This window comes from Erpetoichthys calabaricus, chromosome 10, assembly GCF_900747795.2.
Source record: "Erpetoichthys calabaricus chromosome 10, fErpCal1.3, whole genome shotgun sequence".
Taxonomy (NCBI): domain Eukaryota; kingdom Metazoa; phylum Chordata; class Cladistia; order Polypteriformes; family Polypteridae; genus Erpetoichthys; species Erpetoichthys calabaricus.
Genome location: NC_041403.2, coordinates 5,254,348 through 5,278,893, shown reverse-complemented (window position 1 = coordinate 5,278,893; position 24,546 = coordinate 5,254,348). Strand labels below are relative to the sequence as shown.

At 47.7% G+C, this 24,546-nt stretch overlaps 1 protein-coding gene across 1 annotated transcript in view; it reads left to right on the top strand.

Annotated features, from left to right (window-relative positions):
• Positions 1-18,763, top strand: part of LOC114658648 (cytochrome P450 2J2-like) — a 44,730-nt gene extending 25,967 nt beyond the window's left edge. Inside the window, exons 3-10 of the mRNA XM_028810675.2 lie at positions 6,743-6,905; positions 6,978-7,127; positions 10,071-10,231; positions 14,078-14,254; positions 14,345-14,486; positions 14,751-14,938; positions 17,058-17,199; positions 18,143-18,763. Of these exons, the coding sequence (XP_028666508.1) occupies positions 6,743-6,905; positions 6,978-7,127; positions 10,071-10,231; positions 14,078-14,254; positions 14,345-14,486; positions 14,751-14,938; positions 17,058-17,199; positions 18,143-18,318 (1,299 nt within the window). The 3' untranslated portion in view covers positions 18,319-18,763. The remainder of the gene's footprint in view (positions 1-6,742; positions 6,906-6,977; positions 7,128-10,070; positions 10,232-14,077; positions 14,255-14,344; positions 14,487-14,750; positions 14,939-17,057; positions 17,200-18,142) is intronic.
• Positions 18,764-24,546: the final 5,783 nt, after the last annotated feature.

Here is a 24,546-nt window from a genome sequence, read left to right as displayed (position 1 = left end):
GAATCAACAACAGTAACATTTATTTACATCGCACATTTTCATGCACACAAGGTCGCTCCAAGTGCTCCACAGCCTCCATTTACAGGCCCAAGTGCACTTGTTGGGTTTTCTTTCGACAGAAGACTAAGAAACAGTCAGACATCACCATCAGGTTGATTTATTTGAGACAAGTGTCTTGGTTGGAGTCCAGACATGAACTGCTGAAGGCAGTTTGAAGTGACCAGACGGGAAGTGATGAAGGGGAACCGGACGTGACCTTCCTTCTTCTGACGTCAGGGTTGACACCGGAACCGGAAGCTACTGGACTGCATGCAGCTCACTCTTTTCTGCTTGGCTGTGCCCTGCAGGAGGCTGGCATGCCGATTACATGTGCTTCTTGAATTGCAGTCGGTGCTGCTGGAATTAAAAATAATGCAGGAATTTTACGTCAATATAAGGAGTATTGTGTTGGGTTACTCGGTGCTTTCAAGAGTAATTGGACAACATAACGCACATTTACTTTGAACATGGGACCCCCAAGGCTGCCCCCCAAGATGGTACTGCCAAGCTTAGCATTGAACGTTCAGCTCATTAACAAGAGTTTGGTGATTTCTGAGTATTCTGATGATTATTTTAACCAGATGAAGGAATAATGTGAAGACCCGAGCGTTTGCCTCAAGAAATTGACGTTGTGGACGCTGGCGAGGGTCACACTAAACAGACGAACAAAGGGCAGCGGACGTACGCAGATGCTTTACAGTAACCCAGTTAAGGGTTTACATGGCCACATAATCAGAGTATGAGACCAATAACCCAGTTTCTCTAATGGGTATAAGGGCTTATTGTTGTATTTGACGGCGTCTCTGAATTTTGTACTCACAAATGTATGGAACCAATGATTCTTATTTTGGAATGTGACTGTCATTTCCTTAAACTTGTTATCGTGATCGTTTATTGTTAAATTTACAAAGCATTTTAGAAACCAAGTTTCTGTGAATACCTTGATTTACTAAGGTGCATAAGCATATGGGATTGTAAGCATTCTGGGAAATTCTTCATAATGATGAGTATTAAAGAGGATAACGGGGTCACCTCGGACTCTATCAAGACAAAACTCTGTGAGCACAAAACAAGCAGAGAGGGCAGTGCCTTCAAAAGAGAGCAAAGTCCCAATGTGAAAATCAAAAAAGGCAGAGCACAATGTCACCAAATCCAATCAATCATAATAATCAAAAAAGAGCAATAGGCGCAGAATAACTCACCACACCACGAGCGCAGTCACAATGAACCGCAAGGAACTCTGGGTACTCCCCTCGGCCTTTACAGGGTTGATGGGCAGCTGGCCCCGCCTCCTGGGTGACCTCCCACAAAACACACAGAACAGAAAAGAAGGTACACTGGAATACAGAAACTAAAAATATAAGACTTGTTAATATTACAAATGAGCAAAATAGACAGAAATGTGACATTTGTACCCCAGCCGGTGGTGTTGAGGGGGACACTGAGTGGACACTGACACCTGCGCCCGGCCAGAGTGCTCATTTTAAATTCAAATGCTAATCTTTTATTTATGCTGATACTTTCAAACCCATCCCACTGATAATCCCCCCCAGACCCCCCCCCCCACCCCAAATGCCCATCTGATTTTCAGACTAATGTTTTTAAGCCCCTCCTCCTGATAACTCCTCCTCCAAATGCTCATATCTCATTCATGCTGGTCAGAGCACTCATCTTAAATTCAAATGCTAATCCTTTATTCATGCTGATACTTTCAAACCCATCCCATTATAATTCCACCCCCCAAATGCCCTCCTTCTGATAACTCCTCCCCCAAATGCCCGTCTGATATTCAGACTGACGCTTCCATGCCTCTCGTACTGATAACTCCTCCTCAAATGGTCACATCTCATTCATGCTGGTCAGAGCACTCATCTTAAAGCCATCCATCCATCCATCCATTGTCTCCCGCTTATCCGAGGTCGGGTCGCGGGGGCAGCAGCTTGAGCAGAGATGCCCAGACTTCCCTCTCCCCGGCCACTTCTTCTAGCTCTTCCGGGAGAATCCCAAGGCGTTCCCAGGCCAGTCGAGAGACATAGTCCCTCCAACGTGTCCTGGGTCTTCCCCTGGGGCCTCCTCCCGGTTGGACGTGCCCGGAACACCTCACCAGGGAGGCGTCCAGGAGGCATCCTGATCAGATGCCCGAGCCACCTCATCTGACTCCTCTCGATGCAGAGGAGCAGCGGCTCTACTCTGAGCCCCTCCCGGATGACTGAACTTCTCACCCTATCTTTAAGGGAAAGCCCAGACACCCTGCGGAGGAAACTCATTTCAGCCGCTTGTATTCGCGATCTCGTTCTTTTGGTCACTACCCATAGCTCATGACCATAGGTGAGGGTAGGAACATAGATCGACTGGTAAATTGAGAGCTTCGCCTTGCGGCTCAGCTCCTTTTTCACCACGACAGACCGATGCAGCGCCCGCATTACTGCGGATGCCGCACCGATCCGCCTGTCGATCTCACACTCCATTCTTCCCTCACTCGTGAACAAGACCCCGAGATACTTGAACTCCTCCACTTGAGGCAGGATCTCGCTCCCAACCCTGAGAGGGCACTCCACCCTTTTCCGGCTGAGGACCATGGTCTCTGATTTGGAGGTGCTGATTCTCATCCCAGCCGCTTCACACTCAGCTGCGAACCGATCCAGAGAGAGCTGAAGATCACGGCCTGATGAAGCAAACAGGACAACATCATCTGCAAAAAGCAGTGACCCAATCCTGAGTCCACCAAACCGGACCCCCTCAACACCCTGGCTGCGCCTAGAAATTCTGTCCATAAAAGTTATGAACAGAATCGATGACAAAGGGCAGCCCTGGCGGAGTCCAACTCTCACTGGAAACGGGTTCGACTTACTGCCGGCAAGGCGGACCAAGCTCTGGCACCGATCGTACAGGGACCGAACAGCCCTTATCAGGGGGGCCGGTACCCCATACTCTCGGAGTACCCCCCACAGGATTCCCCGAGGGACACGGTCGAATGCCTTTTCCAAGTCCACAAAACACATGTAGACTGGTCGGGCAAACTCCCATGCACCCTCCAGGACCCTGCTAAGGGTGTAGAGCTGGTCCACTGTTCCGCGACCAGGACGAAAACCACACTGTTCCTCCTGAATCCGAGGCTCGACTATCCAACGGACCCTCCTCTCCAGGACCCCTGAATAGACTTTTCCAGGGAGGCTGAGGAGTGTGATCCTCCTGTAGTTGGAACACACCCTCCGATCCCCCTTCTTAAAGAGGGGGACCACCACCCCGGTCTGCCAATCCAGAGGCACTGTCCCTGATGTCCATGCGATGTTGCAGAGGCGTGTCAACCAAGACAGTCCTACAACATCCAGAGCCTTGAGGAACGCCGGGCGTATCTCATCCACCCCCAGGACCCTGCCACCTTCTGACAGGGGGCTCTGCCAGACGTTCCCAGCAGACCCTCACAACACGTTTGGGCCTACCACGCCTGACCGGCATCCTCCCCCACCATCGAAGCCAACTCACCACCAGGTGGTGATCAGTTGACAGCTCCGCCCCTCTCTTCACCCGAGTGTCCAAGACATGTGGCCACAAGTCCGACGACACGACCACAAAGTCGATCATCGAACTGAGGCCTAGGGTGTCCTGGTGCCAAGTGCACATATGAACACCCCTATGCTTGAACATGGTGTTCGTTATGGACAATCCGTGACGAGCACAGAAGTCCAATAACAAAGCACCGCTCGGGTTCAGATTGGGGGGGCCATTCCTCCCAATCACGCCCTTCCAGGTCTCACTGTCATTGCCCACGTGAGCATTGAAGTCTCCCAGCAGTACGAGGGAGTCCCCAGAAGGTATGCCCTCTAGCACCCCCCCAGGGACTCCAAAAAGGGTGGGTACTCCGAACTGCTGTTCAGTGCATACGCACAAACAACAGTTAGGACCCGTCCCCCCACCCGAAGGCGAAGGGAGGCTACCCTCTCGTCCACCGGGGTAAACCCCAATGTGCAGGCTCCAAGTCGGGGGGCAATAAGTATACCCACACCTGCTCGGCGCCTCTCACCGGGGGCAACTCCAGAGTGGTAGAGAGTCCAGCCCCTCTCAAGGAGATTGGTTCCAGAGTCCAAGCTGTGCGTCGAGGTGAGTCCGACTATATCTAGCCGGAACCTCTCAACTTCGCGCACTAGCTCAGGCTCCTTCCCCTTCAGAGAGGTGACATTCCACGTCCCAAGAGCCAGCTTCTGTAGCCGAGGATCGGACCGCCAAGGTCCCCGCCTTCGGCCACCACCCAACTCACACTGCACCCGACCTCCTTGGCCCCTCCCATAGGTGGTGAGCCCATGGGAAGGGGGACCCACGTTGCCTCTTCGGGCTGTGCCCGGCCGAGCCCCATGGGTGCAGGCCCGGCCACCAGGCGCTCGCCATCGAGCCCCATCTCCAGGCCTGGCTCCAGAGTGGGGCCCCGGCGACCCGCGTCCGGGCAAGGGAAAACGCCGTCCAAAATTGTTTTTCATCATAGGAGGTTTGTTGAACCGCACTTTGTCTCAACCCTCACCTAGGACCAGTTTGCCTTGGGTGGCCCTACCAGGGGCATAAAGCCCCGGACAACAGAGCTCCTAGGATCATTGGGACACGCAAACCCCTCCACAACGATAAGGTGGCGGTTAAAGGAGGGGACTCATCTTAAATTCAAATGCTAATCCTATATTTATGCTGATACTTTCAAACCCATCCCATTCCACTTATAATTCCACTCCCCAAAACCCACCTTCTGATAACACCTCCCCCAAATGCCCATCTGATATTCAGACTAATGTTTTCAAGCCCCTCCTCCTGATAACTCCTCCCCCAAATGCCAATCTGATATTCAGGCTGATTCTTCCATGCCCCTCCTCCTGATAACTCCTCCTCCAAATGCCCGTCTGATATTCAGACTAATGTTTTCAAGCCCCTCCTACTGATAACCCCACCCCAAATGCCCGTCTGATATTCAGACTGTTTTCAAGCCCCTCCTCCTGATAACTCCTCCTCCAAATGCCCATCTGATATTCAGACTGACGCTTCCATGCCCCTCCTCCTGATAACCCCACCCCAAATGCTCATATCTCATTCATGCTGGTCAGAGCACTCATTTTGAATTCAAGCAGTCAACACACACATAGGTGGTACATAAGTCAGGAGATGGGGACAGCCAGCTACTCAAAGGGCAGCTTGTAGGTGAGCCTCCAGTTTTTATCTTTTCTTTATAAGCTTTTCAAACGTCCTCTAATGCACTTGAAACTCGTGAGGCTGCCCTCTGTGCCCTTTATTACAGGGCATGCAGTGCTGCATGCTGTCTGCTGCCCGCTAGAACCAAAGCCAACAGGGCAGCGTGCTGAGTAACAGAGCCCACTCAGTAACATCAGAGTTCAATGACTGGGGCTGGGGGGCTGAGTTGTATCCCCCTTGGTGTCCATAAATGTCATAAATGGCACCCCTCACATGATGGGTCCCTAGCCGGCCGCCTATGTCACCTCATAAATTGACCGGCTCCATGCAATTGAGAGATCAGCTTATTAGCCCGTCTTCGTTATCTGCCCCAGGACCTAATAGAGGTAGTACCTGTGTCATTTTGGTGACAATGAGCAGGCAAATGAAAGGTGGAGGACATCCATTTGGGAGACAGTTAAGGGAGAAGGCGAGGACGGTCCGAATGATCTCCAAAGTGTAGGAGGTTCCTGGCATTGAACGAAGTGTCGAACCAGCAATGTGAATGATGCGGCTGGAGAGATGGCGGATCCAGAATGATCTCTGTGGGTACCGATGAGAGGTGGCAAGGAGGACTCTCTGAGGACCTTCCAAAGGGTGCAGGGCAGGAGATTCGTCAGGAGAAGAACTACGGTGGCCGTGGCCATTGGGGGTACCGTGCCAGGATGCAGGAAGCGGCACTCGTGGTACTCGTCAGGAAGATGGCGACTCCAGTGGTGTGGTCACTGCTTATCGTTCTGGGTTCCAAAGTCCATTTCATTGGAGGGGACATTGGCAGAGATGGTACTGAAGGGTTTGAACTGATTTTATTTATTTATGACATTTCATTTTTTATGCACTATTTTTATGAATATTTATTTATGGATTATTTATTATGTTGTCACCATGGATACTTTGCCGTGTATAAATATGCACTTTGCACTTTTAGACGATTTGAACCTGCTGTTTGTCTGTCATTTGCCGCTGGTCCATCCTTGGTTATGAACTAATGAGGGGTCAAGAGTGCGGTTTGCTGTTGGGTACGTGTCCCGGACATCAACCCCCAGACAGAGACCCCCGACCACAGACAAATCAGCGAGACAGGTTTAAGCGTTTATGACATTTATTGGGGGAGAAACTTCATGGAGCTTTCACTGCTTGGGGGGCATCCTAACTGTAATGTGCACATAGGGGACGTCACATGAATGTTACAGACAAGTTGGACGTGACACAATGGCATCTGCTTTAAATGCTCAGTAGTAAATCATGCCCTCTGAAACGTGCTGCCTTCACACTCACCGCCAGGACTTTCAGGTCTTTTGAAAGGCACCAGCCTCCTCACCCATTTTAATGCCCATTCTGCCAGGCTCACATTTGACAGGAAAAGCTGGGCTTTGATTGTCCAGAAATCAGCTGCTGAATGCCGGCGTTGAACTCGTCTCAGTTTAGCGTGAAATGTACCCCTTGACTCCATGATCTCTTGCCCAGACTCACACTCTCTTTACCGTTGGTCCAGTTGGCAGAGCGCTATGGAAATATCTTCAGCCTGCGCCTAGGGAGAGACAAAGCAGTGGTGGTCAATGGGTTCAAGATGGTCAAGGAGGCCTTGGTCAACCAAGGAGACATCTTTGCTGGTCGGACGTTAACACCGGTGTTTGAAAGAATCAACAGAGGCCAAGGTGAGTCGGTGAGCGGTGGGTGGGAAGACCAAACTGCGCTCATCCACTGACACGTCTGCCCATTCCACGCAGGTCTGTCCATGAGCAACGGGTACATGTGGAAGCAGCAACGCAGGTTTGCTATGTCCACGCTCAGGAATTTTGGAGTCGGGAAGAAGACTTTGGAGTCCACCATCCTGGAGGAGAGCCGATGTTTACTAGAAGCCATCATGGAGAAGAAAGGTGAGCATCTGATGTCTGATAAGGTTAAGCTGTGGTCCTGTGTTGCTGAAGTCTAAGTTTGCAGGGGTGCCCGGTGCCCACCATACTGCAGTGCAGGGCCAACAACCACCAATGTAAAGATCGGCTGCCAGTTATTATCACTCCTCACATGTCATTGGCAGGTGGACTTAAGAAATCATCATGGGGTTTCATATATGAAAGAGCACCCCCTTGTGGGACAGAGTGTCTTCAACCATAATGAGATTTAAAGGAAAGGACAACAATTGCCGTCAAGCGATTAACAAGGGGTCTCAGCTGCAAAGAAACGTTTCCCACAACATCCAGAATCTCATACTGCAGGACGACTTGTGGGCGCAGAGATGATGTCACGTGGTGACCATTTTCAGGCCATCACACAGTAGTACTGTCACCAAGAGCAATACAGTCACTGCCATTTACAAACACCTAAAATGGCAGCTCAGAAAAGATAAATAAAAATAATAATAAAAATTATAAACAAGTAGAATATAGGGAAATAAACACAAGAAGTGTACAGAAATGAGAATTCACAATGCCAGATACATAACAGGGTGAGATGATCTCAAGGAAATGAGGGGCAACTGGTGCTTTCAAGACCCTCCTCCTGAAAACTCCGCCCCCAAATGCCAATCTAGTATTCATGCTGTTACTTTCAAGCCCATCCTATTGATAATCCCACCCCCCAAATGCCCATCTGGTACTCAGGCTGATGTTTTCCTGACCCCCTACTCATAACTCTGCCCCCCAAAAGCTGATCTGGTTCATGCTGATGTTTTCAAGCCCCTCCTCCAAATGCTCATCTGCTATTCATGCTAATGTTTTCAAGACTCCCTACTCATAACTCCGCCTCCCCAACATACTCATCTGGTATTCATGCTGATGCCCTTAAGCCCCTCCTACTGATAACCCCACCCTAAATGCTAATCATTTATTCATACTGATATTTTCAAGCCCATCCCACTGATAATCCCACCCCCTAAATGCCCATCTGGTAGTCATGCTGGTGCCTTCAAACCCCTCCTACTGATAAAAAGATGGGTGTTTCAGGGCGGAGTTTTGACTCTGATGCTTTCAAGGCCCCATTACTGATAACTCCGCCCCCAAATACCAATCTAGTATTAATGTGGATGCCTTCAAGCCCCTCCTAGCTTATGCTAATCACTCCTACTGATTAAGTTGCAGTCACATGATGAAGGGAGAGAAACTGAAACGTGAGCCTCACCCTGGAGGGTCCACCAGCTAACAGGGTCCTCTCTGCCTGAACTCGGTGAGGAGCCCCGGTTTTGTTTTGGTTTGTTTTCACAGATTTTTTGGTTTCTGCTTTTGTCTTTGAGCTTTCATTTTTGATTTGTGTTTTGGGCTGTGAAGATCGAACGTTTAATGACCTCATCTCTCGAGTGCTCCTTTCTTTCTTCCTCATTTCAAATCCTTTAAACAGGAGGTGCTTCACGTGCCTTGAACGTTTTTTGACTTTCGGTCTCCTGGAGGCTCTCCAGCCCTGAGGTTCTTCATCCAAACTGCTGTGATGAACTCATGTGCTGGGCTTTATTACAATTTTATGGGAGCTTTGAAATTTGGAGAATTTGGTTTTATATTCACGCTTCTCCATTCTTTTGCTATTAATAAAGTTAGCTCACTCTTGTTTTGAGAAGTTCATGACATTCAATATGAATTTCTTAGGTCCTCACCATTTTGAAATCGGGCTTGCTAAGGTATACTTAAGCATTTGCTTGGAGAATTCACACCATCATGAGGTCACCTTGGAGATGCGGCGTTGTGACCCCGTCAGTAGTACTCAAACACCAAGAACCGGACCTCCTCAGTTACACCACACCATGTATGGTTTGGCTCTTGTTGAGCTCCAGCTGTAGGTGATGCTTTGTCCCGATTCCTTTGATTGTCAGGTTGGATGTTCATCTCACTTGCTTTTTCATTGCTGATTTCTTCTTCCTCTCCTTCTTCTCCTCCTCCTGTTTGGTCCCATCCTTAGGCTCCAAGCGGTACTCCAGTTTTTTCCCAAGGTTTCTCACCCACTGGTCCTTGTTAGTGTTGGCTGAGGGGTTGGTGATCTGCCGACTCCATCTTTAGCTAGATGAATGCTTGGCATTACATACGCTCTTCTCTCTGTTTCTCTCTCTCTTTCTTGTGAATCTTGTTTAAATTTAGCAAGGTTTGGACTTGTGGCACTCTTGTCCACCTCCATTACAGATGACCTTCCACTCCAACAGTCCAGCACCAGTTTCCCCTTCAGAGTAGAAGGGATCACTCCAGCATTTGTTGGGGGCCACATGCTAGGTAATAGGGGTCCTGTTGGGTAGCAGAAGTTCTGGCCGGGCTGAGACCATGGAGAGCATAAAGAGAACGCACATCTAAAGCTAGCAATGGGTTAAAAAGAAAGAGGCCATTAGTGTTTTTTTTTGGTTGCACACAAGTCCCACCTTTCGGGTGACGAGTTTTTGTCCATCAAGGGTGCCAATCGTTGAGTTACAGCCGTTTGTTCACCAACGAGTGTTTACAAGGAGCATCACACAGACATCCATTTCTGGGTGTCGCTTTGCCTGTCCTATCAGATGACACCCAGAATCTGCAATCCAAAGAGAGACCACCCCGTGAGGAACACGGACACTTTAGATGAAGTTAAGAGGACCTGCCAGACGCTCTTTAAACAAAAGACTTGTGTGCCAATGCAAAGCAAAGTGGGTAGCGCCAGTCTGTCCTACACTGTCATCTCCTGGTCCTAGTGGCCTGCCACGTTCCAGTCCCTGGCTGAACAATAGCAGCAGTGCCCATGGCTATGACAAATGACATTTTGACAGCTGATGGTCACAAACCCGAAGGTGGCCCCCCACCTTCACCTTCACCTACTGTCATTGGTCTCCTCTGTGGTTTATTTTTGCTTCTTCCCTTCATCTTCTTCACTTTCAGGGCTGCCCTTCGATCCTCACCTGCTGCTCAACAGTGCCATCGCCAACATAATCAGCTCGGTGATATTCGGACAGAGGTTTGAGTACAACGACACTCAATTCCAGAAGCTGCTGGACGAGATCTTTGAAGCCCTCTACCTGGATGGCAGCGTGTGGGGTCAGGTAGGCAGCACAAAGCCTTTATTCTTCTTGGGTGGGAAAGTGTGAATGTGATAAATCTGCAGTTGTACCTCCACACCACAGCGGACACCTGTGGCTGGCACCCGTTCCTCATTAGTCATCTTTTTACTTTGAAGTCTCAAATGGAGCTCCAAGCGTTTTTTTTTTTCCCACTAATGCGCAGAAGTCTCAGAGGGGCTTAAGGGGAGAAGAATCAGGTCTCAGAGCATTTCAGGCCACAGAGTGTCCCCCATCTTAAGGAGAGCTGTGGACAGATACCTGAAATATCACAAAAAGCCAGCAAATGGAGACCCTAACCCCGATCCTCACTTTTAATGCTAACAGCAGGTTCTCAGCCTTGGAGAACAACAATCACTTTCTCATATCTGCAGTGGTCAAGGGCAGGGAAGCAAAAGGAGACCAAAGCCAAATGACTGGTAAGCCCACCCTGGGCTTCCTACAACACTTACAACCTATTAAATAATTGATATCTGAATAGGATAAAATGAAATTGAAGATGTGATGACTTCATCAGACTTTGGAAGGAGGTAGATGGAGATGCTGCACAAGACGAGGATTATCAATGCTGTGTGCTGAATGGTCCAACAAGAGGAACCCCCCAGCGCTAGGGGGTTCCACAACAAGCTTGTAAAGGCAACCTGGTGAGATCTAAAAAAGAAATCTGCTAGAGTGGTAGACAGGCCAGCCATGGTGGATTAACAATGTCATCTGTACTGTCACCTGTAGATAGAGACACTGTCAATAGTGTGAAATGAAATGTGACCAACAAGAGGAATGTCAGGAGTGTGGTCACCGGTAGAGCTGAAGGTCTGCTCACCCGACAGCAGAAGCAATGCAGGAGCTCACCATGTCCTAAAAGGTCCTTCAAAAGATCCCGAGGTAACAACTTCATCAGCGTTATATCAGCCAACAGCTGGAGGTGCTGAACAATGTGACGATTACTGATACTTTATACTGACTGGTTCAACAAGAGGAGTCCCAGTACTTGGGTCCAGTAGAGATAAAAGCCCCAAGCTTGTAAATGAAGCCTGGTAAGATCTAAAAAAATCTGCTAGCGTGGTAGACAGGCAGCCATGGTGGATTAATAATGTCACCTGTACCGTCACCTGTAGATGGAGACGCTGTCAATAGTGTGAAATGAAGTGACCAACAAGAGGAATGTCAGGAGTGCGGTCGCCGGTAGAGCTGATGGTTTTCTCTCCCGACAGCAGAAAGTAATTCAGGAGCTCACCATGTCCTAAAAGGTCCTTCAAAAGATCCCCTGAGGTAATGACTTCATCAGCGTTATATCAGCCAACAGCTGGAGGTTCTGCACAATGTGACGATTATCAATAATTTATATTGACTGGTTCAACAAGAGGAGTCGCAGCACAGGGCTCCAGTAAAAGTAAATCTGCAAACCTGTAAAAGAAGCACAGAAAGATCTAAATATTCTACTGGCGTGGTAGACGGCCAGCCACGAGGGATTAAAACTGTCATCTGCACTGCCACCTGTAGATAGAGACACTGTCAATAGTGTGACTTGAGGTGACCAACAAGAGGAATGTCAGGAGATAGTGCAGTAACTGGCACAGCAGAAGGTCTGCTCATCTGTTAGCAGAAGCAATGCAGGAGCTCACTGTGTCCTAAAAGGTGCTGCTAAGGAGCCCGTGAAGTAAGAACTTCATCAGCATTCTATCAGCCAACAGCTGGAGGTTCTGCACGATGTGATGATTATCAATACTTTATTCTGACTCGATCAACAAGAGGAGTCCCAGCACCAGGTTCCAGTAAAGGGTTAGAGCTTCAGGTTTACCAGCGTATAAAAGGTAAGATCTGAAACATCTTCTACAGTAGGGTGGTAGATGGACAACCATGATGGATTATAATGTCATCTGCACTGTCACCTGTAGATGGCGAACCTTTGAGGTAACCAAAAGGAGAATTCCAGTCAGTGCAGTCAATGGTAGAGCTTAAGGTCTGTTCATCCTACAACTGAAGCAATGCAGGAGCTCACAGTGTCCTGAAAGATCCTTCTAAGGAGTCTGTGAAGTAAGAACTTCATCAGCGTTATATCAGCCAACAGCTGGAGGTGCAGCAAAATGTGACGATTATCGATACTTTATACTAACTGGTTCAACAAGAGGAGTCCCAGCATCAGGGCCCAGTAGAGATAAAAGCCTCAAGCCTGTAAAAGAAGCCTGGTAAGATCTAAAAACATCTGCTGGAGTGGTAGACAGGCAGCCATGGTGGATTAATAATGTCATCTGTACCGTCACCTGTAGATGGAGACACTGTCAATGGTGTGAAATGAGGTGACCAACAAGAGGAATGTCAGGAGTGCGGTCACCGGTAGAGCTGAAGGTCTGCTCACCCAATGACAGAAAGTAATTCAGGAGCTCACCAGGTCATAAAATGTCCTTCTAAAGAGTCCTAGAGGTCACAACCTCATCCACATCATATCAGCCAATAGCTGGAGATGCTGCATAGTGTGAGGCGTATCGATACTTTATACTGACTGGTTCAACAAGAGGAGTCCCAGCACAGGGTCCCAGTAAAAGTAAAGCTGCAAACCTGTAAAAGAAGCACAGGAAGAACTAAAAATTCTACTAGAGTGGTACACGGCCAGCTGTGACGTATTACAAATATCATCTGCACTGTCACCTGTAGTAGTGTGACATGAGGTGACCAAAAAGAGGAATGTCAGGAGACAGTGCAGTAATCAACACAGCAGAAGGTCTGTTCATCTCACAACAGAAGTAATGCAGGAGCTCACCGTGCCCTAAAAGGTCCTTCTAAAGAGACCCCCAGACATGACAACTTCATCAGCATTATAGCAGCCAACAGCTGGAGATGCTTCATGATGTGACGAGTACCAATACTTTATACTGACTGGTTCAACAAGAGGAGTTCAAGCACCAGGCTCCTGTCAAGGTTAGAGCTTCAAGTTAATCAGCAGATAAAAGAAACCGAGTAAGATCTGAAACATCTGTTAGAGTGGTAGATAGACAACCATGGTGGATTAATGATGTCATCTGCACAATCACCTGTAGATGGTGATCTTTTGAGGTGACCAAAAGCAGAACTGCAGTCAGTGGTAGAGCTGAAGGTCTGGTCATCCGACGCCTGAAGCAAAGCAGGAACTCCAACTTTTCAAGAAGTCCTTCTAAGCAACCCAAAAGGATCTTCTTGATTAACAACGTCATCTGCACTTAGACTGGGAGCCACCAGGGGGTGATGCTACCAGGATATCTGTAGAGTTAGGTGGCAAATGCCAGTAAGTGGCACGAGAGGTGCATGCCCATGAGCCCATTCCTGAAACAGAACAAGAATTCCAGGCTTTCTAAACTTCACCTTCATAGATGGCCATACTTAATAGTGCTGTCATCTGCACTGTCACTGGATACCACAAGGTGGCGACGCCATCAGAGAACTGCAAGTCTGAGAGCCCAGAGTAGGGACAGGGCAGAATCTCACAGTCTTCTAAACAGTCAGGGGCTCAGACAGACTCCATAATCTGCTCCTCTGACCGAACGTCATTATTTTTATGGGAATAAATTGCCGATCCATCCATTTCCCCCTCTCCAAGCAAATCTTCACATGCTACCCTTGTTCCCCAACCTGCATGTTCACTTTGATGAATGTCCTACTACCTTTGTCACCCATCTTTCCATGATTTGTCAATCTGGCCATCCGATCTCCCACCACGTTGCTCTGTAGACCTCTGGTCAGGTGAGTTTGGGGAGCATGCACTGGGACAGCGCATTGTCGCACCCACCACAAGGTAGACCTTATACCCTCACTTTAATTTCTTTCTCTCTCTCTCTCTTCCTTCAACGATTTCTGCAGCTCTACAATGCCTTCCCCACCGTGATGAAGCAGCTGCCTGGGCGCCATAACGACATCTTCAGAAACTACAAGAAAGTGGTGGCCTTCCTGACGCAGCAGATTCAGACGCACAGAGAGAACTGGGAGCCATCAGAGCCACGGGACTACGTGGACAGCTACTTTGCTGAGATCATTAAGGTACAAATGCCCCCCCTGAGTAAGCAGCTGTCTCTTCTCCACCATCATCTTCATCTTTCCCATCCTCTCTTCTTCTTCTTCCATCCCCAGCGGCACAATGACCCCGAGGCCCAGTTTGATGACGAGAACTTGTGCTACTGCACTCTGGACCTGATCATCGCTGGCACGGAGACTACCTCGACCACCCTGCGCTGGGCGCTGCTCTACATGATGAAGCACCAGCAGGTCCAGGGTGAGTGGATGGAGGTCACCACCTCTGTACATATGAGGTCTGAATTAGGGAACAAAACCACAAATCCAGGCTGAAGCTCCAGCCTCAAGGGGTGGCACAGAGCTGTGGCTCCTGGACAGAACACCATAGGTGACCAATGTGTTGTCCAAAGCATCAATGGACATCAGTTATGCCCCCGCCCTCCTAATCAGTTCATAACGATGTGTTAGGTGGTGGTGGTGGGCTGGGTGGCACTGACCTTAAAGCCCCTTCCTGTCTCTACAGAGAAGGTCCACGAGGAGATCAACCGGGTGATTGGACAGGCACGCCAGCCCTCAATGGATGATCGTCCCAATATGCCTTACACCGACGCCGTCATTCACGAAGTGCAGAGGATCTCAAACATCGTCCCCTTGAACCTGCCCAGACTGACCACCAGAGACACGACGCTCGGAGGCTACTTCATTCCAGAGGTGACCAAGTGTTTGTTTCTCAAAGATCAATTGCACAATTCTATAATATAGTGCCTTAGAGTTAAGAGCGTTCACTGGTGGGGCTGCGGTTCAAGTCCTGGTGGACCCTAAGAGTACTGCAGAGGTCACAGAAATACAATACAACATGCTGCACTTGCCGAAGTGACACCATGAGATTGACAGAGTCACAGCAATCCTCTCTGTCCCAGAGTGTCCCCTGGGCCAAGTGACAATGATGCCCACCTCCACCATAAATCCTTACATTTCTATTTACTCCAACCTGCGAATCACCAAAGGCCCCGAGCTCCCTCACTGTGCTGCAATGTCTGCTGAGCACAAGGGCCGTGCTGTTCTGGAGATGAATCTGCATATAGCGCCTTTCATCATCAGCCAGTACAATGCAAAGCTGATCAGGCTGACTAAGAAGTTCAGGCCGGCTGGGTGTGCGGCGTGTTGGCTGACCTGTGTGGGCACTGTGGCCCCCTAGTGGTGAAGACAATGAACTCTAATGAAATGACTGCACCAGCAGCAGCAGCAGTAGTAGTAGCTTTGTCACATGAGACTTCTGCCAGCATCCCAGTGTGACCCCCGGTGAGCCACTTCACCAGCTAGTAGAATTATGGAAATGGTACCATGAAAAGGCGCTATATACTGTAAAGGGTCACTTTACATGGTGATGCTCACAAAATAGAAATACAAAAAAAAAACAAAAAACTGAAAGGCACTATACAAAATGCTGCCCCCAAATACATCACTTTGCACGGTGGAGCTCACACAGTAGACATATTGGTAAACTTACAGGGTACTTCTAAAAAGCCTAGAAGTGTTGTTCTTTATGAATGGAAATCATTTTTCTGTTCTGTACCATGAAAAGGCGCTATATATAACGTGCCTCCAAGTGGGTCATTTTACATGGTGGTCCTCACATGGTGGAATTTTTTTTTTTTTTATAACTTGCACTCGATTTTAATAATGTGCAGAAGGCTTATTATTAAAGGGAAGTCTTTCTGTACTATACCATAGTACTAGGGTGTTGTACCGTGTTAGCCATTATGAATGCTTGTACTATACCATGAAAAGGCGCTATATAAAGCAAGTCCCCAAGTGAGTCAGTTTAACATGGTGGTGATCACAAGGTAGAAATATAGAAAAACTGGCACTTTATGTCTAAAATGTCCAGAAAGTTCATTATGAGAATAAATTCTTCTGGACTGTACAGCGATAAGGCGCCATATAAAACTGCAGGGTTACTTTGCATGGTGGAGCTTATGGAACGGCACTATATAAAACATGCCCCCCCCAATGTGTCACTTTACATGGCACTGCTCACATAGTAGAAATATAGAAATAGTTGCACTGTACTTTGTGCCCGGCCAGGATGCCTCTATACTGGAAGGACTGGGGGAGAAAACATATCCAGAGTCTTCTGCCAAGTGCTGACGAAGAAAGAAAGAAAGAAAGAAAGAAAGAAAGAAAGAAAGAAAGAAAGAAAGAAAGAGCTTTGTAATGCAAACTGTGCTGTTGCGGGCTCTGAGCTTCTCCGCTATAAATAAACGGCGTGCGCCGCTGAACTCGGGCTCTGCGTCTGTTGTGCGCCCCCTGGAGGTCACGACCTCTAATATGCCTAGACGTGCTGATCATTATAAAAGAAAATCATTTTTCTAGAGTGCACTGTGGAAAGGCGCTATAAATTGGTCACTTTTAAATGTCAGGGCTTTCACCAAACTAACATAGGAAAACTTTGCACCGTAATTCTAAAATACTTTCTGTACAAGGGCTGTTCATTATAAAAGGAAATCATTCTTTTGAAGAGGCGCTATATGAAACATGCAGACCACCTGATCAGTCCGGACCACCGATTCGTTCTTTGTCCCCCAAGTTGGTCACTTTTCATGCTGGTGTTCACGGTGTTGAGATATAGAAAAAAAATACTTGCACTGAACTTTGAAAATGCATAGACGTGAAAGGCGCTATACACAGCTGAACGATCCACCTCACTTCCAGCGGGTCACATCCCAACTTATCTCATAGGGTGCAGAAACCAAATGGACACATCTCACCTGCAAAGTGTCTTCAGGCAGGACTGACATAACAGCCGTCTGCTTTGTTTCTGTTGCAGGGCACGCAGATCATCCCAAACCTGACCTCCGTGTTATTTGACAAGAATGAATGGGAAACGCCCGACTCGTTCAACCCACACCACTTTCTGGATGCCAGCGGGGAGTTTGTCAGAAAGGAAGCCTTCATGCCATTTTCAGCAGGTAATGAAGCCCACCTAGAAAGGCTGCTGCCCCCAAACCCACCCAAATCCCCCCCAATGGGCACTTGGTGATGCCTGACCAGGTAATTGCCCCTGGTGGGCACTGGGTGATGCCTGGCACTTCCCAGCTACTCATCTTTATACAAAGGGTGTGCACACCTCCTGGCAGAAAAGACTGTTTCTGAACCAGAGCTGAGGTTCCAGTGAGGCTGCAGTGAATGAACCACCAGCCCAACACCCCCCCCCCCCCTGACCGACTCTGATTCTGATCCCCCAGACGAACCCCGGCGACCACCTTTTGACAAGGGAGGCGCTCGTAGCCACGAGAAACAAAGAGGCACCTGGCAACACTTCTTACCAGCTGTAAAGCGGAGTCTGCCACTAGAGGGCGCTCTTGAGGAGTCTCCGATACTCCAATCCCTGCATTTTTCATTATTTGGGCTTTTTCTCCAATTTTGGCTAAAACTGACTTCTTTAGTCTATCAAAACTGGAAAAATAAGGACAATAATGGCACAGCAGTTGGTGCTTCAGAGGAGCAGCACTTCTGGTGCCATTTCTAAAGATTATGAGGATCAGAAAGGATTTCAAGTCCTCAGGAAAATCCATCTGAGATCTGTAGAATTCCCAATTATAATGAAAATCGGAAAGCCCGGCTGCTGGATCCTTTTGTTAAGGGTGACAGCCTGCTGCAGAGCTCACAACAGTCAAGCAGCACCTGACCACAGATGCCCATCTGGTGGGGATCTGCTAAAGGCAGGATGAAGAACCTCCATGGCAGGCAATCTGCCTTTATATAGCGCCTCACGAGTTCAGGGTCCTGGTATGTCAATGGTACTGGAAATGGATTCTGAGTCCCATACAGTACCAGCAGGTCCAAAACATGAAGTTCAGTGTCTTTGTCCCTCAGGGTGAGGTCACCTCTTGCTGTCTCTTTCTTCTTCAGGTCAGAGGATTTGCCTTGGAGAGAACCTGGCCAAGATGGATCTCTTCCTGTTCTTCACTTCCCTCCTTCAGAAGTTAACCTTCCACTCACCTGCCGGCGTGGAGCCCAGCTTTGACTTTCAAGTGGGCCTCACGCTGTCCCCACTGCCCTTCCAGATCTGTGCCAGCATGCGGTAACCGTACATCTGAAAGGACACAAGATGACCCTGAGGTCCGGAAATCGCTTGGCTAATCACTGCACTCCATGCTGCCCCGTCCTATCTGAAAGCTTCAAAATGGCCACCTGCATGCCTGCCTGCCTACTGAGGGGCTGGCATCAAAACCCGCTCGCCACTAGTGGGCCCCATAATGGCCCCGCTTCACTAATTCACTCTTTTGTCCCAAGTGTCACATAATACACCTTGGAAATGTGCTTTTCAAATAATTCCAAGAGCCATCATCCCTTACTCTTTGTCCCTGTGCCCACCTTTTCATCTCTTCCAGTCCCCCTTGTACTCCATGGCAGTGTGGACTTGGACAGCATTGTCCACAAGTTAAATCCACTTGGAGCCCCTCAAGGATAACAACAAGGGTTTTTTTTTTTTTTTTTAATTTGGTGTCCTTTGATTCTAGTGACCTTCTATGTGAAGGGTCTCCACTGTGGATGAACTTCCACTTACTGTCCACTAGATGTCCTCAAGTAGGGCATTGCCTATTCAGTGAGATAAGTCGGCCACCTCAGTGTTGTCAATGGCTTAGTGGGCTGTGCAGACCTGCACTTGGTCCCCAAGTCACCTTTGCTGTTCCAGTTGGTCCCCAAGTCACCTTTGCTGTTCCAGTTGGTCACGTCTTTAGGCTGTGAATGACCTTGGTCACCCTTCACAGCTTTTACTTCTGCTATATCTAGTTATTTTCCTGTGGTGTCCCAGATCTTGGTGAGCCTTTGTGTGAAGGTTAACCATTTTGGCTGCATTCCCTTAAATGTCCACTAGGTGTCCTCACGTTTATAATTGACTGCTAAGTGAGAGAACTCAGCCTTTGAGGATTCTGAAGATCTGCAGTTGGCTCCTCTGATGTCTTCTCTATGGCACATGGACATGTGGGTGAACCCCGTTGCTTTTCACAGAGTCTGGTGTCACTATGTCTTGTGTCCCTAGATTGTAGTGACCTTCTAGGTGAAGAGTTTATTAGATTTTCTTCCACTTGCTGTCCACAAACATTTCATTAAGTGAGAAAACTCAGCCAAGCTCAACTGTACCAATGGCTTTACGAACTGTGTGGACCTGCACGTGGTCCTAATGTCACCTTTGCTGTCACGGCTGGATGTGTCCTTAGCCTGTGGATGACCCTGGTCACTCTTTTGAGCTTTTGCTTCTAATGTGGTGTTCCAGACCCTCAAGACTGTTTGTGTGAAGGTTACCCGTCTTGGCTCCATTCCCTTTCTTGTCCACTAGGTGTCCTCAAATTTATAATTCACTCTTAAATGAAGGAACTCTGCATACTCTGCTTTATCAAGGGCTTTGTGGACTTTGAATTCCTGAACTTGGCCCCCATGATGTCTTCTCTATATAATTGGGTTGCTTCTTGCAGCTTCTATTGTCAATCTGTCCTGTGTTCCCAGGTTCTAATGTCTTCTATGTAAAGGTCTTCCATCTTGGATTTTCTTCGACTTGCTGTCCACTAGGTGTCCTCAAAACACATCATTGATTCTTCTTCTTCTTTCGGTTGCTCCTGTTAGGGGTCGTCACATCGGATCATCATGTTCCATCTCTTCCTGTCCTCTGTTACACCCCATCACCTGCATGTCCTCTCTCACCACATCCATAAACCTTCTCTTAGGCCTTCCACTTTCCTGGCAGCTCTATCCTTAGCACCCTTCTCCCAATAAACCCCTGATCTCTCCTCTGCACATGTCCAAACCAACGCAATCTCGCCTCTCTGACTTTGTCTCCCAACCGTCCAACCTGAGCTGACCCTCTAATGTCCTCATTTCTAATCCTGTCCATCCTCGTCACACACAATGCAAATCTTAGCATCTTGGCTCCATTCCCTTTCTTGTCAACTAGGTGTCCTCAAGTTTATAATTCACTGGACCAGACCAGACCAGACCAGACGAGTCCTGCCCAGGTGATATTCCATGCCTTGTGCTCAATGCATCCTGAGATTGGCTCCAGCCCCCCCCCCCCAAACAGGCCTTACTCAGGATTAAGCGGGCACAGAAAATGGTACGGTATGGCATTAAGTGAAATAATTCAACTTCTTGGCTTTATCGACAACTTTGAGGACTGTGAAGATCTGCAACTGCTTCCCATGATGTCTCCTCTATGCCAGTTGATTGCGTTTCAAAGCTTCTACTGCCAGTATGTCATTTTTTTTTAATGTGGCACCCACAGACTATATTTACAGAGTCCCAATTTTGGACTTTCTTGCACCTGCTGTCCACTGGATGCCCTCAAGTATTTCATGAACTCCGCCAGCTCAACTGCTTCAGCAGAACAGAGAGGACCTCGATTTGGTCCCCAAGTCACATTTGCTGTCCTAGTTGGACGTGTCCTTAGAAGGGGATTTGTGCAGCTGGGAGAACTGACCCATCTTCTGCCTCTCCATCTTGCTTTGCCAGCTCATCTCTCTCTCTCCCCATATAGCGCCTTGCATTATTAGTGTTAATCACTCTGTAGGTCCGCGGCAGGTTCCATTTTGTTGCTCAGGTGGGCGTCACAAATGGCACCTTTCATTCCAGCCACACTCAAGTAAGGGGTCTCTTTCACTCCCCCCAGTTAGCCCTCTTACTTCCCGCTTACTGAATTTTGACAGCTGCAGCAAACCTCTTAAGCACTGCATTTCATAAAGAGACCACAGGGGGCGCCACACCTCCAGTTAGCGAGGACTTCCTTAATGAAGCCTAAGCCACTCAGTGACGTGGGGGCCGAGGGCTGGGACCTCACTAAATTGGGAAAGAAGACCACCTTGAAGGTAGGACTGGGTGGGCCCTTTGTGTTTAAGACCCCCTCGCTGTGACTTCTGCTTCTTCCTTTTCACTCAGTACTGCATTCTTAAATGAGTCCTGTGAAAGGCGATATATAATAAAAGTTTTTATTTAGCATTGACATTCTTGCACCTGAATTACTGTATTACATTATGAAGTGCCTTTTGAATAGCTGAATGTAAAGTCCGAGTGCCCGATTGATGAGATGGCATCTCAATGAAGAAAGGCGACGGTCCAGTCCAGTAAGTTCGTCTGACGAGCGGGTAGCCAAATGAGCCAATGCCTCATACGTATGTCAGCTTCACAAAAAAATCTGAAAACGTTAAAGTCTCCACTTAAGTATCTTTACGTGGAAAGTCGCTTCCTCAATTCTTCAAGAATGCACTTCCTTTAGTGTCCACTGGGTGTCATTTATCCATATTACTAAACAAGAATGGTAAACCGGATATGGACGCAGGGTCGTGCCCGTGGACGCAAAAGACGTATTGCGCAGGCGCCACACAAAGCCTTCCTCCAACGAAATGAGGCAACGCGCCCCTAGCACACAAAACAAAAGGAGTCAGACGCAAGCGCCACACGCAGCCCATGCGCCCCTAGCACACAAAAAAAAAGGACATAGCACACGAAACGGGACGCACACAAAAAAGAGGATTCAGACCCTTGACACACAAACCCCCCCTCCACTAACAGAAATAAAAAATGAGGCAACGCGCCCCTAGCACACAAAAAAAAGGAGTCAGACGCAAGTGCCACACAGAGCCCATAGCACACAAAACGGGACACACTACGGACAGGAGTCAGACGCCAGCGCCACAAAGATACGGAGTCCACACACTAACATAAATAAGAAATGAGGCAACGCGCCCCTGGCACACAAAAAAAAGGAGTCAGACGCAACTGCCACACAAAACCCATAGCACTCCAAACAGGACAGACTACGGAGTCCACACACTAACATAAATAAGAAATGAAACACAAAGCACCCCTCCACTAACAGAAATAAGACATGAGGCAACGCGCCCATATCACACAAGAAAGAGGAGTCAGACACACGCCCCAAAGTCAAACGGAACAGACTACAGACTCTACACACGCTCACCCATCGAGCCTGAGATTGAGGCTCAAAAACCAAAGAGCAACCGCAAGCGAACACTCGAGATCATACAGAAACCCCACACATTCGGACAACACAACATATTTGAATCAGATTATCCCCACCTAGCAGTGAAACAGGACAGTCTAAGGAGTCCACAAAAGTTCACAAATCAAGCCCGAGATAGTACTGAAAAAGAGGACTCACCCCCCCCACAACACAAGCATTTGCCTACAACGCGCATCTGAAATCAACGTATACACTACACAGCACATTCCACATTCTTCTAAAAAAACGCACGCCGACAAACGACGTCATACATACACAACAACAGACCGGACTACAATACATATTGGAATCACATTGCAGTCAGAAATTTCTAACAGGACAACCACAGATAACACGGGCGCAACACCTGATGGGTAATCTAATACAAAGAAATGAACAGTCCGTATTAAACATACGTCATCTGAACACGTTCAAACTATACAGCATAGGTGAATCTCATTACAGTGATGCACTATTAACCATACAACCACAGAAAAGGCTCCATATTAACAGTAAGTGCGATCCTCCTTATTACTTATCCATATTGCTACAAGTCATGAATTCACGATCACGGGTACAAAACGATACGGCTCGAGTAACGGGACCACAAACACGAACCTGCATGAAAAAAAACAATAAACGTCGGCGCCTACAATGCGCTTCTGAAACCGCGGAAGAAAAAATGTCTCAGCTCCAAAAACGCAAAACTCGACTAACACAGTTACAGAAACGAGCCCAGATGGACAGATACAATGAACGTAGACGCATGCAGCGCGCGTCTCAAAGTGCTGAAGCGAAGCAGGCACGGGTTCAAAAGGAAAGAGCTCGAGTCACAGAGATACAAAAATGGGAGCGACGGGAAAAAATCAATGAACGCAGACGTTTACAACGCGCTTCTGAAATGCCGGAAAACAAGCAGGCAAGGCTCCAAAAAGAGAAAGCTTGACTGACCGGCATACAAAAACGGGAGAGGCTCAATAAAAACAATGAACGCCGGCGACTACAACGGGCGTCTCGCACAACACAAGCAAAGCGATTACAGCTCCAAAACAACACATCCCAAATACTGGACATATAACAACGCGCCTCTCAAACGGCACAAGCAAAACATAAACGTCAAAGACATGAACAACAAACACCTGCTAAACGATTCCGCCAGTTGGCTGACAACGCGTTCAATAATCAGTCCACTATTCAGGAAACTTCATTGGGATTAATGAATGTCATTTGCAATCATTGTCATTCACTTAACTTCCCTGAAGAAACAACTGGCAATACAAACAATGAGTTTACACGTTGTTGTCAAAAGGGTCAAGTTAGACTGCCTCCTTTACATTCATATCCTGAATATCTACAGAAGCTTCTAACTAACGATGTGCCTGAAAGTAAACACTTTATGAACTGCATTAGATCCTACAATAGTTCATTTGCTTTTGCATCTATCGGAGTACATATCAGGCCACCAAAAGGCAATGGCCCATACTGCTTTCACGTATGTGGACAAATATTACATCGCATTGGAACAGTGCACCCTGAAACAAATCAACAACGCAAATATGCACAAATCTACATCCTAGATCCAGATGAGGCGATCTATCAACGAATGAACCTTCCTGAAAACAAACAATGCACGGCGCTTATAATGAGAAACGTCACTCATGTCATAAACAATCACCCATTAGCTAAGTCTATAAAAATGCTACATGAGGTTGAAAGAGAGGCCAATACAAAAGCAACAGCAGAAGGTGTAGCAGCGACTACAATTACTTTAGTCTTAATAAAGGACAAAGAACAAGATCCAAGACGATACAATCTTCCCGTCGTTAATGAAGTAGCCATTGTCTTTCAAAGTAAAGATGGGGAGCCTCCATTTCACAGAGATATTGTTCTGCATTTATGTCCTAATAAAAACAACACACCTAGATTCCAACGCATTGACATTTGCTTTCCACAACTTGATACTTTAACATACCCCATTTTATTTCCAACTGGACAGGAAGGATGGAGTGCTAGGATTTCCAGATTTACAAAACATCAGGCACAGAGACGCTCACGTGTATCCATGAAAGAATATTTCTCCTACAGACTCTCAGTAAGAGACGACTTTAATCCATTACTCAATGCAGGAAAGCTGACTCAACAATACATCATTGACGTTTATGTTCGAGCAGAATCAAATGATCCACAGTGGATTAGAAACAACCAACCTACACTTAGAGCCGATAAGTACAAATCACTAATGGACTACATAAATCGGGATGCTGACGTGATGGAACACCCTGCTGGAAAACCTGTTATT